Source organism: Microtus ochrogaster, chromosome 8, assembly GCF_000317375.1.
Source record: "Microtus ochrogaster isolate Prairie Vole_2 chromosome 8, MicOch1.0, whole genome shotgun sequence".
NCBI lineage: Eukaryota > Metazoa > Chordata > Mammalia > Rodentia > Cricetidae > Microtus > Microtus ochrogaster.
In genome coordinates, this window is record NC_022015.1 from 44808934 (window position 1) to 44824251 (window position 15318).

General features: G+C 37.8%; 1 protein-coding gene across 7 annotated transcripts in view; it reads right to left on the bottom strand.

Annotated features, from left to right (window-relative positions):
- Tle4 (transducin like enhancer of split 4) overlaps nucleotides 1–15318 on the bottom strand; it is a 137919-nt gene that overhangs the window by 101435 nt on the left and 21166 nt on the right. For all 7 annotated transcript variants that reach the window (XM_026781294.1, XM_026781293.1, XM_013348088.2 and 4 more), the window contains exon 4: nucleotides 5381–5443. In XM_026781294.1, coding sequence (XP_026637095.1) covers nucleotides 5381–5443 — 63 coding nt within the window. The remainder of the gene's footprint in view (nucleotides 1–5380; nucleotides 5444–15318) is intronic.

Below are 15318 nucleotides of genomic sequence, written 5' to 3' on the forward strand. Positions count from 1 at the left end.
CTTTTTTGTTTAAACAAAAAAGGGGAAGTGATGTGGGAGTGTCATATATCAATCTGTTGATTTCATTGGTTAAGCAATAAAGAAACTGCTTGCCCCTCATAGGTTAAAACATAGGTGGGAGGAGTAAACAGAACGGAAGGCTGGGAGAAAGAAGCTGAGTCAGAGAGTCGCCATGATTCTCCCACTCCAGGCAGACGCAGGTTAAGATCATTCCTGGTAAGCCAGCTTGTGGGCTACAGCAGATTATTAGAAATGGGCTAGTCCAGGTACGAGAGCTAGCCTAGAAGAGGCTAGATAGAAATGGGCCAAGCGGTGTTTAAATGAATACAGTTTCCGTGTAATTAGGAGCTATAGAAAATGAACGTGAAGATAAAAAGTTTACAGTAAGTTGAAGTTAGCAAATAATTAGTACATTTCCTTAAAAACAACTGTTTCCTGAGAAGAATAAGCTTTTTTCATGAATAAATCAGTTAGGTAAGTTGAGTTCTAAAATTAAAATATCCAAATATCCTGTTAGGTCTTTTACATCATCAGCAATTCTTAATATTTTATAATCTGTTTTTAACTTATGTTCATTGTTTTGCCTGCATGTATGTATGTCTGTATGACGGTATCAGAAGTCCTGGAACTGCACTTATAAACAGGTGTGACCTGGCATGTGAGTGCTGGGAATGAAAGCCGGATCCTTCAGAAGAGTAGCCAGTTCTCTTAACCACTGAGCCATCTCTCCAGCCCCATCCATTCTTATTAACAAGCTACAAAGGTAGCTCTGGAGCCTATCATAAAATGGAGAACTGTACCATCAACACCATAAAGGATGTAAGAGTGGCTGAGCCAAAATTTGGCCCAGAGTCTGGCTGTGCTCAGGTTTTTCTCACAGTGCATCCTTTCGCATAAATCTGTCTCTTGTGGTGAAGCCTGCTCCTTGTTATCAACACAACTTTCTGCAAAATGGAACTATTTACTGAGAAGAGAGTTGAACTACAATGTTAGAGACCTATAACCTACTAGGAATCTGAAGTTCTTAAAGGTCTTAGAACACTTAGAACCATGAAGTACCTACTGTTTGATTCTAAATAATCCTTACAGGGAGGGATACATACATATATATTACACACACACACACACAAACACACACACATACACACACACACACACACACACACAACCAAAAACATAACTGCTCTCCAATTTGGTTCAATATTTAGGTGTTTGATATTTAACACCTGAAATCTAACAAGTCAAAATAATGGCAAAAATACTCTTTTCCTTCTGAAAAGTTAATCTTTGTAGAACTGACTGCTTGATGCTAGAGTGGTAAGTCCTAGAGAACCACATTGAACTATTTCTTTGAATTCTTCCTAAGTTTTTCTTCTTTTCCAAATGTCTTAGAACCTAAACAGATTCCATTTCCCTGAAAGTACACTAGGAGAGGAGGAACTAAGTACTTTCTATACCAGATGCTATTTCAGTTTCAATACATACAATACACATTTTAAGGCAGAATTAATCTCATTCAGTAGGAGCACAGGCTTACAGAGATAACGTTACCAACATAAGTCAATGTAGAAGAGCTTTGATTTAATCCCACATTAGCAGAAATGTTGCCCCTATTATCAAGATGTAACAGTGAAACATAGATTTCTATTTACATCAGAGTAGCCTTAAAAGGTGCAAGCTGCTGGATGGGGGAGGTGGCGTGGGATGGGAGAGCATACACCAAGACAACATTTGCTGGCATTCCTCAGTGTGACTGAGGATCCAGAAAGACTAAGGGTCTATAGGCTCTATCCTGATATTGCTCAAGAAAAATAACCATATGCCCAGCTAGTTCAGATTCTTTGGGCATAGTTTTAATTTACAAAGAGAAGTAAAAAGAGAAACAATTCCATGCTTGCAAAACACAATGATTCAAAAGGATTTAGAGGCAGTTCCAGGCCTTCCCAAAAGAGAACTTTCAGGCCTGTCTTATCTTTGCTGACATCACCACAGCCAGAGCTGCTATTCCCACAGGAAGTGCAAGTGCTAAATGCCCAAGTGTGGAGCCCGTTAGCCCACAGATGAGGAAACTGAGGCTGAGAGAGGCAAAGTACTTGCTAAAGGCCACGCAGCTTGGGTTGGATTAGACAAAGCCATGTGATCTGTAGTTGGGAAGTCAGGACTCAACCTACGTATGGCGGCCAACAGCTGGCATTTTTTTATAGAACTGACAGCTTGGAGGCGGTTACTTGTAATTTCTTTCCTGAAAATGAGACAACATGAAAAAGAACTTTCACAGGTATTACCATGATATATATTTTATGAGGACAAAAATCTAAGAGCAGAGTACAAATCTGTCTAATAGCCAAAAGAGGGGTGAAGAAAAGGTTCAATCAGATGATGGTTCATGGTTACCGAACTCTGGTATTATGGGTCCTATGAAATTCTAAAATCTAAGTAATAGACAACTATTAATTTTTAACAGCAAGAGATAGTACTATCTTTGTCTAATATTTAGGACTTTAGTAGTAACTATATATATTGGCTCCAGTTTTATATGCTGCAAGGAAATATTAGAAAAGAATCTTTCTGTAATTTTAAGACTATACATCAACTTTTAAGTATATTTGAGCTAAAATTTGGTTTTTAAATAAAAAGGTTTTATAGTTAAAAATTAAACAAATTTAATAGTTGTAATTAATTAGTACATTTTTTGTAAGTTTAAAAAAACTATACACTATCAATTAATATACAGAACTAAATTAAAGGCAGACGTTCTAGATGTATAGAATTTACCTCCTGTTTCTGTCAGACTCCAAACACCTCCATCTATACTGTCTTGTAACTTATGCACAGTCTCCAGGGAACACACCTTCCTTTTTTCCCCCAGATAGAATCATTTAATTTTTCACTAAAAACATTTAAAAATAAATTCAAATGGCACAGCTGCCTTCCTGGCAGCAACACTGTCACACAGAAAGCTGGTGTTAAAAGATCAGATTAAGAGCCTTCAGTCCTGGCACTAAGTGATGCCCGTAGCCATGCAAGAGTGATTTTCCTGCCACTGAGGAGACAGGAAATAGAATCCTTCTTTCTCTAATAGCCTGCCTCTTCCCCACCCTCCAGATTAAGGTCCATCTGGTCCCAGAGAGGAAATGAGGTATCTGTTTACAGAATACCCTAAAATACAAGGTTGACTATGTTTAACCTCAAACACAAATGAGACCCTGAACAATGAGAACAAACATACTTGTGGCTTACACTTTAAGAGACATACTTCCATTGTACAAAATCAGAAAGAGTAAAAGAAAGATATACACAAAATTAGGATTTAGGAAACCATGATGTAGGATTATTATTTATATTAAGGATTGAAATCAAGAACTGCCAAACCTTAGGGAAACAAATAGTTTAATGTTGAAAGAATGATGTCTGCCCTTTCAGACAAATGCAGAAGCAAAGGGTTGTTAATACCTCCCCCAAGGCTTTTCTCTATGGGGTACAACATCCTCAACCAATTAATTTCAGTCTTGCTTAGTGCTGCTACCATTGCACATTCTGCTCCTACTGGGCCTGCTCATACAAACAACGTAACTCTTGTGGGAAAATAAATTAGTACCTCCAAGACCACCTTTCATTTCTGACCATAAACCACAGTCTGCAAAAATGCCACATGGACAAACCTGTCCTAGTAATTGCAGAGAGTGGTTTGTATCTGCTGAGATCCAAAAATTAACACCACCCCAAGGGACAGTTTTAACTTTTCCCCTCTACCTTTGAGCATCACACCTCAGCCTGGTTTTAGAGTCACATATTCTTCTCATTCTTTATCTCCACAAGCAGAACTTCTTAAAGTAAGAGACAATCAAATCTAGATGAGGCCTGGAACAGTTAAGCTCCCCAAAGAAATGAAAATATGAGCTAGAGATGGCTAAATGTTGAGAATACTTGCTTCTCTGGCAGAGGAACTAAGTTCTGTTTCCAGCACTCCCTTGTTGGCTTATAGTCATCTGTAACTCCATTTTTAGGGATCTACTGCTTCCTTTTGGCCTCTGCAGGCACCAGGTACACATGCAGCACACATGCACAGAGGCACACAAACATAAAGATAAATATTTAAAAAAGAAAGAAATGCAAATATGCTCTTTGACACTTAGTTAAAACACATCTAATCCAGTCACAGGTAAATACTATGTTAAAAATAGGTAAATGAGGATAATGATGTTTAGTGGTCATAGATAGAAGGGGGAAAACAGCATGTGAATTAGGAAGTAGCAAGGTTTGTGAACAGAGTGTGCCCTTCTTCAACAGAATAGTTATGCAAATAAAATCCTGGTTTGGACAAAATATGCCAGACAGAAATCCACGTGTCTATAATGCATGTACAAACTCAAATGCTGGTTTGTGTTTAACCCCAGCACATGCATTGTTAGACAAATGTGTAAATAGCTATTTTGAATGGCAGTGACAGAACACAGTAACTAAAAAGAGCAAGAGGAAAGTGCCTTCTCTATGCGAAAACGAAGTACCAAGCCTGTGGTCCCAAGACTTTAGAAATAGTTCATCCTTCTTACAGCTGATCATACCAGAGCAAATAAAGAATTTAATAATCCAAAAGCAAACTCTCCCTTTCTAGTATTATCATTTAAACTTTCTACCTAACCAAAGCAAGAAATAAGCAAAGTAAAAAAAAAAGGGGGGGGGGAGGATACAAAGAAACCACCAAGAACTAGAAAGGTAGACCCTCCTTCACACCTACATAAATTTTTGACAGTATACACTTTCCTTGGTAGTAAGCAAAGCACGTGAGCCACATGCCAGGCATTGGTCCACAAAGAGGCTCCTATCAGCAAAGCCTAAAGTGACACAGAAATGAGTACATTGAATTTATCTGGGATGTCTGTTCTAAATACATAGACAACATAAAAGGATTAATCATTAACTTAAAATAACTTTTAATAGGCAGAAGCCAAAATTCCCATTAGGTGAAGCTCTTGTTGAGTCTCAATGCTCATGACAGATGTAGAGATCAAGTTCTTGTCTTGGTGGCAATATTACCACCTCTGCAATTAGATGTCATTACAGCAAACAGGCATAATCCTGAGCAATACTACTTTTAATAATGGCAACAAAATATTTTAGCAATTAAATTTTACTTAACAGATATATTCTATCATTAAATACATTTAAATTATGTTACACTGGACATTAATAAGGTTCAAAAGTTGGAATGAGAACACTACATCTTAAAAATGTGAAATACGAACATCAAGGAAATGACAAGGAAAAAAAGAAAAAAAGAAAGAAAGAAAATGGCAAGGCCAGAATCATGTCTAAATCCCTTATCTGTTAAAATCAATAAAATGGCAACAACTTCTAACCATCAAATCAACTATCTTACCTCTTGGGACAGGAAAGGAATGACCTGTGCACAGATAGCATTTAGTCGTTTCACAATCTCTGCCTGCAAAAAAGAGAGAAACACAATAGGAAGAACAGTCAGCTGGTTATAGATTCCCCAAAATATTAACCGGATGATATTAAAAGACTCTTGTCCTCTGGTTGACGGTGTCAATGGAAGAGGAAAACTACCTTCTTAGCAAGCCCATTAAAAGGATGCAGTGACAGAGCCAGATTAGCAGCAGGATTTATTAAATAGCATTCATCTTAAAATTTAATCTTCAAGCACCAGAGTAATAAAAAATGAATTTAATCTCCATAACTAGAACCCAGTTTTCTAAAGCTTTCATCAGAAGGACCCTTGCCCAATCTAATGGTTCTTAAAACCCCTAGTCTTTATTTAATGCGGATGACACATTTTCCTCTACATATCACAACTGTTTCCATAACCAAATGATTAGACTTCCACAGTTGTTCTCTCTCTTCCCTACCCTCTCTTGAACTTAACGACTGAGAGCCTCAGCCTTCAGAGTGCTTGAATCTTAAGCATGTGCTGTCTTTGACTGTCAACACTTAGTGGGATTTTTATACTCAGTTCCCAATTTCCTGGGGGGAAGGGGGAAGGGAGAGAATAGCAGTAATCAAGTAAACTAATGTAATTATTAATGACTGGGTAGCAGGGTATTTTCAAACTGTAAAGGATTCCATATCTGTCAGCCAGGGTTTTTAGTGTGTGGTTTAGAACAAGCTATAGTCTTAGTACATTTGACAGAACAATGAGTCTGAAGACTTATCTTCATTATCACTTTTCTATAGATATGCAAAAGTTTTAACAAAGTTAGACTATAGAAACTATTCTTTAAAAATACAGGGACAAAATTTATTTGCCTTGTACACACAATTCTCCCTTGGAACTGTGGGGGTTTTAAAGCAATAAAGAAAAAACATGCTGTTACATGTTTTCTTTAAAAACCTGCTCAAACTTTACTGATGTTCACCTTAGTATGAATCTTCAGATGGCATTTAGACACTTTATGATAAGCAGACAGCTTTTAATATATGCACATATGTGCATACAAAATTGCTCATATTTTAATGACGGGGTGGTGAAAGGGGGAAGTTAAGAAATGTTAAAAGACAGAAAATGTAAAGCAATTACTATTCCTGAGACATTCTTAAAATAAATTTCATCCAAAATCAGTCATTTTTATGAAAGCACACAAATGTTCTTTTTCTTGCTAAGTCATTATAGAACAGCAACACTACTTATGCAATCGAGGCTTCCTTGTTTTTGCAGCAACCCTTTTAACTTTGTAGCTACGCAATTACTTAAATGCCAGCACCTTAAAAACTTCATCAGCTAACCCAAAACAAAAATTCACCATGAAGTCCCCAATGTAGGCTTTCCATTACAGCCTGTATTTAACGAGAAAGACAAAGCCCAGAACCACTAAACAGCAGTGACTAAGACTCCACTGTGCTGCCCTGATTTAATTTACTGCCCTGGCCCCACGGATCATTTAGCCATCCTTTAAGAATGCTTAAACCACCATGAAAGGCTGCAATGGGAAACACCAAACCCCTCTCCACCTGGATGCACATTCCACAGTGGTGATGGAGTTAAATTCTAAGGTAAGTTAAGAAAACAGAACAGCATTCAGGAGGCTGAATGCTCAGTGTCTCAAAGGCATTTGGTGGTTAGGCTTTCTGTAGGGAGAAGTGGGGGTAGGAATAAAAGATAATGAGACTTTAGGGCAGACCAAACTGATGATTCTTATGCGTAGAACCATCTGCCAAGCATATTTTCCTCATTATGTTGTTTACATAAATAAAATAGTCCCTTGCTAGAAGGGTTGAAAAAAGTATGTGGGCATGTAGGAAAACTGAGTTCTTTAATTTGCCTACATAATGTAGGCAGTAAAAACTACTCAGGAAACTCATTCATCTGGTCAAATAAAAAAATAAGAGACATTTGGCACCTCAATAAGCTATTTTAGGTCCAAGCATCTATTTAAGGCAAAAACAAAAACAAAACAATGCCAAAATAAAAAGAAAAAAGTCTTAATACTAAAAATTATGTATGTTAACACACACCAACAGAAAAGCAAGGGTAAAATCTTCAAAGTTTTCTTTAAAGGTCTCCTTTTGTTTCAAAGACTTCTTAATTTCTTTACGCTGTCATGCCAATAGATTTTCATGGACAGGCTAATTGGCAGCAAGGGGGTGGGGTATGTCTGTGTGATTTCATACAATTAAGCAGGCCATTCCTCACTTTGAAAGCTAAAGTTGCCTCGGAAACACTGCTGCTTCCATGGTCATCTAATTTCACCTCTTTTGTCCCACTGGACCAAGCTTTGGGGAGGCATCATTTATTTTCAGGCGTTTCCACTGGGCTTCAGCGATCAACCAGTAATACTGTGGACACACACTTCTAATGGCCTATGTTTTGAAACTGAGTCTAATCTAATGGCGTGGGGCCCAAACTCCTTTTCTAGCACAGCCATTAAAGGATGTAGGTTATTGCTGTTGTCACCATTGATATTTGTCATTGTAATGTAATTAGGGCCCTAAAATGATGCATTACAGCCCTTGGCACAGCTTCTATTAAAATCTTTTCTTCTGCTCACTGAACTGCGACCTGCTTTCTGATGAATAACAGACAGACAGCTTTAGGGTAAGAAGCAGATTCATCAAAGAAGTATTTTTCAGCTTTGGGGAAAGAGGGAAAAAGACAACTTAGCAGGAAAAGCCACAATACACATTTGAATTGCATCTGACCACTTGAAATTCTGATTGCATCTGATGAATCTGGCTTAGACAATATATTTCCAGTCTTTGAATCACATGGTTAATCAGGGCTCTAATCTGCTATCCATCAGACTATGCCAGTTCTTTGGCTTCCAATCAAATTTATAGGTGATGTGGGTCATGCATCCCTGAGCAATGCATTCACAGATAACCCATTGAAAAAGGCAAAGATGCTGAAATACTGCTCGTTGTTAGAATTACTCAGTTGTTATAGCATTTGATGCTTTACAGGGCACTGCATAACTACTGCCTTTAATATCCCTGATATGCCTAATCAGCATTAATCGTCCTAATAAAAGGACAATTGTTCATGTAAAAACGACCAAAAAGAACCCTCATACACTGACAGTAAACATTTGACGCTTCTATTACATCTTCCCTATTCATAAAGATAGACATTTAAGAAAAGCAGTTGATGGTGCTGGTGAAATGGCTCACCCCTTAAAACTGCTGAATACCAGAGTTCCATTCCCACACCCACATCTGGAAGGTGACATGGGCCTTTTAACTCCAGTTCAAAAGGATCAAATACCCCTTTTATACACATTGGCACTTACACACATATATGCATACATATATAGGGCCCATATAAATAAATTTCCTTCAAATTTTTAATAAAAAAGTTGAACATATTTTCCTACACTCAATTCACCACGATTCTATTTCTTTTTATTTTCTACCTTTGTGTCTATTCCAATAAATAGATTCAATAAAAATGACAATCTTCCCTACTCAAAAAACAAACAAACAAACAAAAAAAGCAATTTGGTTTTGACAAAATACCTTAGAGAAAAAGTAACAACAAAAAAAGACATTCTATAAAAAAAAAAACAAAAAAAAAACAACCCTGACTTTGCATGCACTCATCACCTGATACTGTGTGCCATTATGCTAACTCTAGAGAAGAGATGAAGAATGGGCCAAAAGTATCACCGGTCATAATGATGGGGGAAACAGGAAGTTTCAAGTCACTCACTTTAACTCTTTTACACAGGCAAGTTAAAAAATTTATTAAGTATCTTATAGCATGGAAAAGATTTTTTTTTTTTACAAATAAGGCCTTTATAAATTTAACTTATCTATCTACCTATTTATTTATTCATTTATTTAGGATTTTGGGGACAGGGTCTCATTACTTATCCCTGGCTATCATGGAATTCACTACATAGACCAGGCTGAATAAGACTGTTTTTAAAGGATACCCCACTTCCTCCAACAAGAGGAACTGTCTGTGGGTGCTCAATGCATATTATACTGAACAATATGAAAGTGTCAATTACACTTTATTTTTTAACTTCTCCATGCTTCTCTCTCATTAAGTTACACTGAAACAACGTCTCTATTGACAGTATCACTAAAGCAATATCATCCTGGTTGTGTTTTAAACTCACTTTCAAGCCATGTTACTGCACGGTGAAGTGTGCTATCAAGAGCCAATGCACAACTTGGCTAATTGGACACTTTCAAGTAACCCATTCGTCTTAACAAGATTCATGGTACTATTGGTGGTGCTCATGCAGCGATATGCAGGACAATGCATTTCAGAGATAACAGTGCCTTTACATCTCATGAAGCTATTTAAACCTGTCCCTAATAGTTTTATGAAAACCTTTTGTAAGTATTAAATTGTGCTCCTCCTTCTTCCTTCCTTTCTTACCTTGAGCTCTCTAAAAGCTCCAGGTTTCCTTCTTTAAAGGAAACCTTAGATAGTCACCTATTACCACATTACCTGTACTTTGATACTATGATATTATATTTAATACTGTCTCAGCATTAAGAGGGATCAAAAGAATGTTATATTATACAGGGAAAGATTAATGATCCTTGTGCCTGACATTCAGTAAGTCATACAAAGTCAAATCACTGCGGTTCTCAAGCCTGAAAAAACAATGTTTTCAGTTATGCTCAGGCCCTCAAAGAGGAAGGGCAGGAAATAAAGAAAAAAGGATGAGAGGGAAAAGTGGGGTTCAGCAGGCAAGGAAAATTAGCTTCTGTGGTGACTTTAACCTCAGTTTTCAGAGAATAGGGTGGTGCTGGTTGAGAACCTCATTACCTGTATTCACCAAGTTCTGAAATGCTTCTCCAATACTTTTCTGTATCACAGCAAGTAATGTCAGCTACTTTGTTCCTTTTCCCTCTATAAATGTACTGGGCATTTGAACTCTAATTTACAATTGTGCATTTTCACTCCTAGACACAGGGATGAATACTCTTGGTGACAACAAATGCAAATAACATACTTTGTTTTTCTCCCACAGGACTGATTCTGTCCAAAATGACTTTGAGAAATACCCAAAAGTAAAAAAATTTGGATCCTGGCATAAATAAAACCAACTTATGGTCCTTTCCTTATCAAGGTCTGACAGGGATGCCTGGACTATATATCCATCAAAGCAACAAGCCATCTCTTAGGAAAAATCATGCCAGATGATTAGGTCATTTCTGCCTGGTCAAATCCAGGAAGATCAAACCTGGAGGACACAGGCCACACATACCCTAAGACAGCTATGAATGAAGCCCAACACATTTACAGATAAGATCATGTTTTGATGCTGAAAGGTTGGACAACACCCTGGTTAAGTTTAGACCTTCTTTTTCTGTTTGCTTCTTGCTACCATCATTCAACAGTTCTCCATTTACGGATATATTCCTGAGTATTTATTTTCTTCTCTTTTTCCCAACATTAGCAAAATCTTTTATGTCTTCATGCTCCCCCTAGTTACCTGATATTTCAAATATTTACAGCCATCATCGTCAAAACATCCTTTCATCTTTGAATGCTTACCCAGTCTGACCAAAATCAAAGTTGTGACTTGTCCCTATTTGGCCAGATACATAGCTCTCATCCGCTCTTGCTATAGTGCTGGGTTACACAGCCTCGGCAGGTGAATCACAGCCCTGGCCAGTTTGTATAGAAAGTATTTCTAGGGTAGAGGCAGAAACTCACTCTTTCTTAAGTCTGTTTTTGTTGACCCTGCTACCTAAAACTGTCTTTACCAGGCATCCCAGGACTCATTCCGCACCACCATCATGTTAAGTCTCAGTCCATAAAACATCCTTTCCCTGCAATGACTTCACAGAAGAATCCCTCTTCTACTCACTGACCCACTCGAGCCTTGTGTGCCGCCAGCATCTGCCATTAGCCAGAATTATCTGTTTACCAATTGCCTAGGAATCTTGGTATAAAGCAGATGGAGTTGACAAACTCCAAGGTGATGCTGAGAGACTCTGCTGACCCATAAAAAAGGCAGACCTTATGCAGAATAGCAGAGTTTTAATTAATATAAGCCATGCTATCAACAAGGACATCCCATGTGCCTGAAATACACAAAACATTTAATGTATCATTTTGTAAATGAAGTATATAATCCAGGCCAAGCAATTGGAATTTCTTAATTTTTTTGTAGGCATGCAAGAACTGTTACAGAAGAGCTGGAATACATCAATATACCAACCATAAAGGACTATTCATCTAGAAGACCTACTCACATTCTAATTTGGTTTGCGTAGCTTCCTGGAACATATCTTTTCTGACATTTAGGAAATCAAGCTATTTAAAAAGAATAAGACATATATTCTCGTTGGACAACAAGAAAAAATGCAAATTCATTCGGAGTGACTTCTGAATGGTGAGTCAATGATTAAAGCTTCCATTCTGAATTCTTGGCAGGATATGTGATTTAAAAGATTATTAAGAGACAGAATGCAGCTGTATCTTAGCCTCCTTCTAATATTGCTTGTAGCAGATTACTGATCATCTGAGCCTTTGGCATTCAGTACATCTGCTAGAGAATACATTAGGAGAGCATTTTGTATTCAGAGTTCAGAATAAATTCTAGACTAGTACCTGGAATAAATCAATTTGGTTAGAACAGTCACAAAAAGGCCTTAGTCATGCTGCAGCATCACAGGGCTCAGAGGACATAAAAGAACAGCTCCTAATATATCAATGTATAGTGGGTCATGAGAACTACGCATGCTACAGTGTATTCATACCCACCTCATACCTATTAAGACACTGTTCAAAATAGACTATGAGAACCAGGCCAGAGGAGCCATGGACACTGCTATAGCACAATACCTCCAGAGAACACGTGCCTCCTTAATAAGGCCAGGGATTGCTTCAGTGTTCCTTGTTGCATGAGCCCTGAGCATCAGGTAAACTTACCCGGAATTCTACTTTCTGGTTCCCAAAATAAGCTCCTGATGCACATGACAAACCTGTTTCAATACACTCTTGTTCAAGGTTTTAAAAAATTAGATTTTTTTTGTTTGTTTGCCAAGAGAAAACAAGTATATTGCCTAATTTTTGTTGTTGGAGTGGTATATTTCACCCAAAAGGGCCTCTCACAAACTGACTCCACATCCAAGCTTCTTTCAACAGCTCAGGCTGATCGATACCTTTCCCCTGAGGGAAGCAAGCCATCTGGGACAGACTGGCCCAAAAATTAAGCAGCAAAAAGAAAAGACCCATACAACAGATTGAGATGCACCTTGACCCAGTAACTATAAAACCCATAAACGTTCCCTGAAGTCTGGCTTCTAGCTACTATTATATGGTGGGTGTTACATACTCCACGAGGGAATTTAAGAAAAGTAAAAGCTATTGTCTATTTGTGCTTTTATAATCTGTTACTTTTAGAATGCACAGTCACCCCTCTATCCATGAAAGATTTGTGATGAAAGCCCCCAGACATCTAATCTGAAGATGCTTATTATTCATAAAATGGCAAGGGATTTGAATAAAACCCATACATAATACCTAACAAAATGTAGATACTATATATATTTAAAATACACTTTACTGTTTAGGAAATAACGATGGACAAGCGTGCTTAGTACAGGCACATTTCTCCCAAATACACTGAATCTACATTTAGTTGAACACACATAAATGGAACTGTGAACAAAGAGTGCTAACTGTATTTCAAGTTACTTTTAAATTATATAATGTATTTATGATATTTAAAGACATGCACCTTAGTAAAAAGGCCTAAACCATGAATACATTACTACCTTTTTACTCATTCAATGAGTATATATTAACTGTCTACTTATTATTGTGAGAACTCTTAGGTGCTGAGTGGAGATATGGGTGAAGTGAACAAGATAATCCCTGCTGTTCTGAAGTTCAAAGCATAAGGATAGAGACAAACATTAGTACACAGATATACAAGAGAGAATTTCAAGTATTGAAAAGGGTGTGCCTGGTTTGGATAGGATAATCAGAAAAGGACAAAAGAAGTGGTTTTGAAATAGAAACATGACCCATAATATCATCTTCCAAAACAGGTTCTATACCACACCTTGCAGAAGTTATTAACAAATACAAAGTGTTTTCTGCCCAGATGGCCTCTCTCTGCCTAAACAAAACTAAATACAGCTTTCTTTCCTACCAGACACCTCAAAGCATCTCATTTGGTAGTTTAGCTTAATATTTTTGGAATGAAATACACAAAAAGCAATACTACTGAAACCTCCTTGACTATGGAACCCTAAAAGCTCTCATAGTAGACAATATTCTCAGGAAACAGCTAGTTAGTAATTTCACAAGCCAGACCTCACCCCAGATATATTAGCTCAAAATCTTTAAGAGTAGGACCTGGGAATGAGTGCTCCCTTTAAAAATTCCCTGTGCAATTCTAATGTATAGGTACAACTGAAACCATTATGCTAGAATACAGGATACATGCAGCAAAAGCCAGTGCAAAAGGGTGCAGAAGCAGTCTACTGGGGTCTGACTAGGAGGCCTTCAATGACATACACCAGAGACTGAATTTGACGTAACATGGTAGGTAGCAAGGAGATCCAGGGACAATTTCTAAGAAAGTGGTAGCAAATTATAAGCATGTAAAGATATCACAATGTATTTAGGGTTCTGATCCTCTTCTTACCACAGATTACATTTGAATGGCTATGGAAAGAAGAGCTAATAAACATAAAACATACTATAAGAGGAAAGATGGAAGTTGAAAGATAATTTTAGATCAAGGACAAAATGAATTCTCGAAGTACCTCCAACTTAGGAAATGAAATAATCTGATTTCAGGGATTTGCTTTCACTCTGAGCTAGCAACTGTGGCACACAGTTTAGTGAATGCAGAAGGCTCTGACCCCATGAGGTGTTTACAGTCCAGCAAGGAAGAAGATCAAATAGAAATAAATAAAAGAAACCAGGTCTATTGGTACAGGCCTATAATCCCAGGTACTTATGAGGCTGAAGCAGGAGCCTCACAAGTTCAAAGCCTGTCTACATAACAGAGTATAAGCTCCAGGCCAGACTGTACAATGTAATGAGACACTATTCCAGAATATAAAGTAAAAAGAGGGCTGGGTTATATAATTTATTTTGCTCACTGGTAATGTGCTTGCCTATCATAAGAAGAGCACAGGGTTCAATCCCTCACCCATTCTGTGGGGAAAGGGTTAAAGGTTAAGGGTACTGGGGAATATCCCTTATATGAAACATAGTAAATCCTCAATCTTTAATAATTTTCTACTACTCTGCCAGATTCCATGTCATATCTGAAACAGTGGAAGAACAAATAAGATTTACAAAGCCCTTAGTAAAATAAATGAGGTGGACAGTATTTCTCAATGATTAAGGCATAAATGTTATCCCTGAGGAACCAGGATAAAATGAGTCTGAAAGATGAAGGTCAGGGCAAGAAAAGACCATTCTAAAACGGGGTAGCCTGACAACACCAGCCTAGCGCATTCACAGCACAGGAAAAGCAGTGGCAGCAAATGTAGCTAGAGAGGTGGTTCAGACAGCCTAGGGATCAGGACTGTTCCCACCAGGTAAGACCACTTAGACATGACCTTACTCATAGTGAGTGATTCTAAATATGGTGGAAAGGAGTGCTGCATCAGGTCACAGCAACCATCCTACCAATTAAAGAGAGCCTGTTTTATACAGGGTATTTCAGAGCAATGAAAGAGTTTTACTTTTGTCCCTACTTAAAGATAAGAACAGTGAAGCATTAAAGAAACCACCATAATCAGAAAGATAGCCAGAGAGAAAGAAATGAAAGCAGGAACAACAGCAGGCAGGTTCTTGAAAACCTGTGGCCTGGATGCATGGCATGGCTAATGAGTAAAAAGGAAGCATAGAGATCTTGTCCTCCCCCG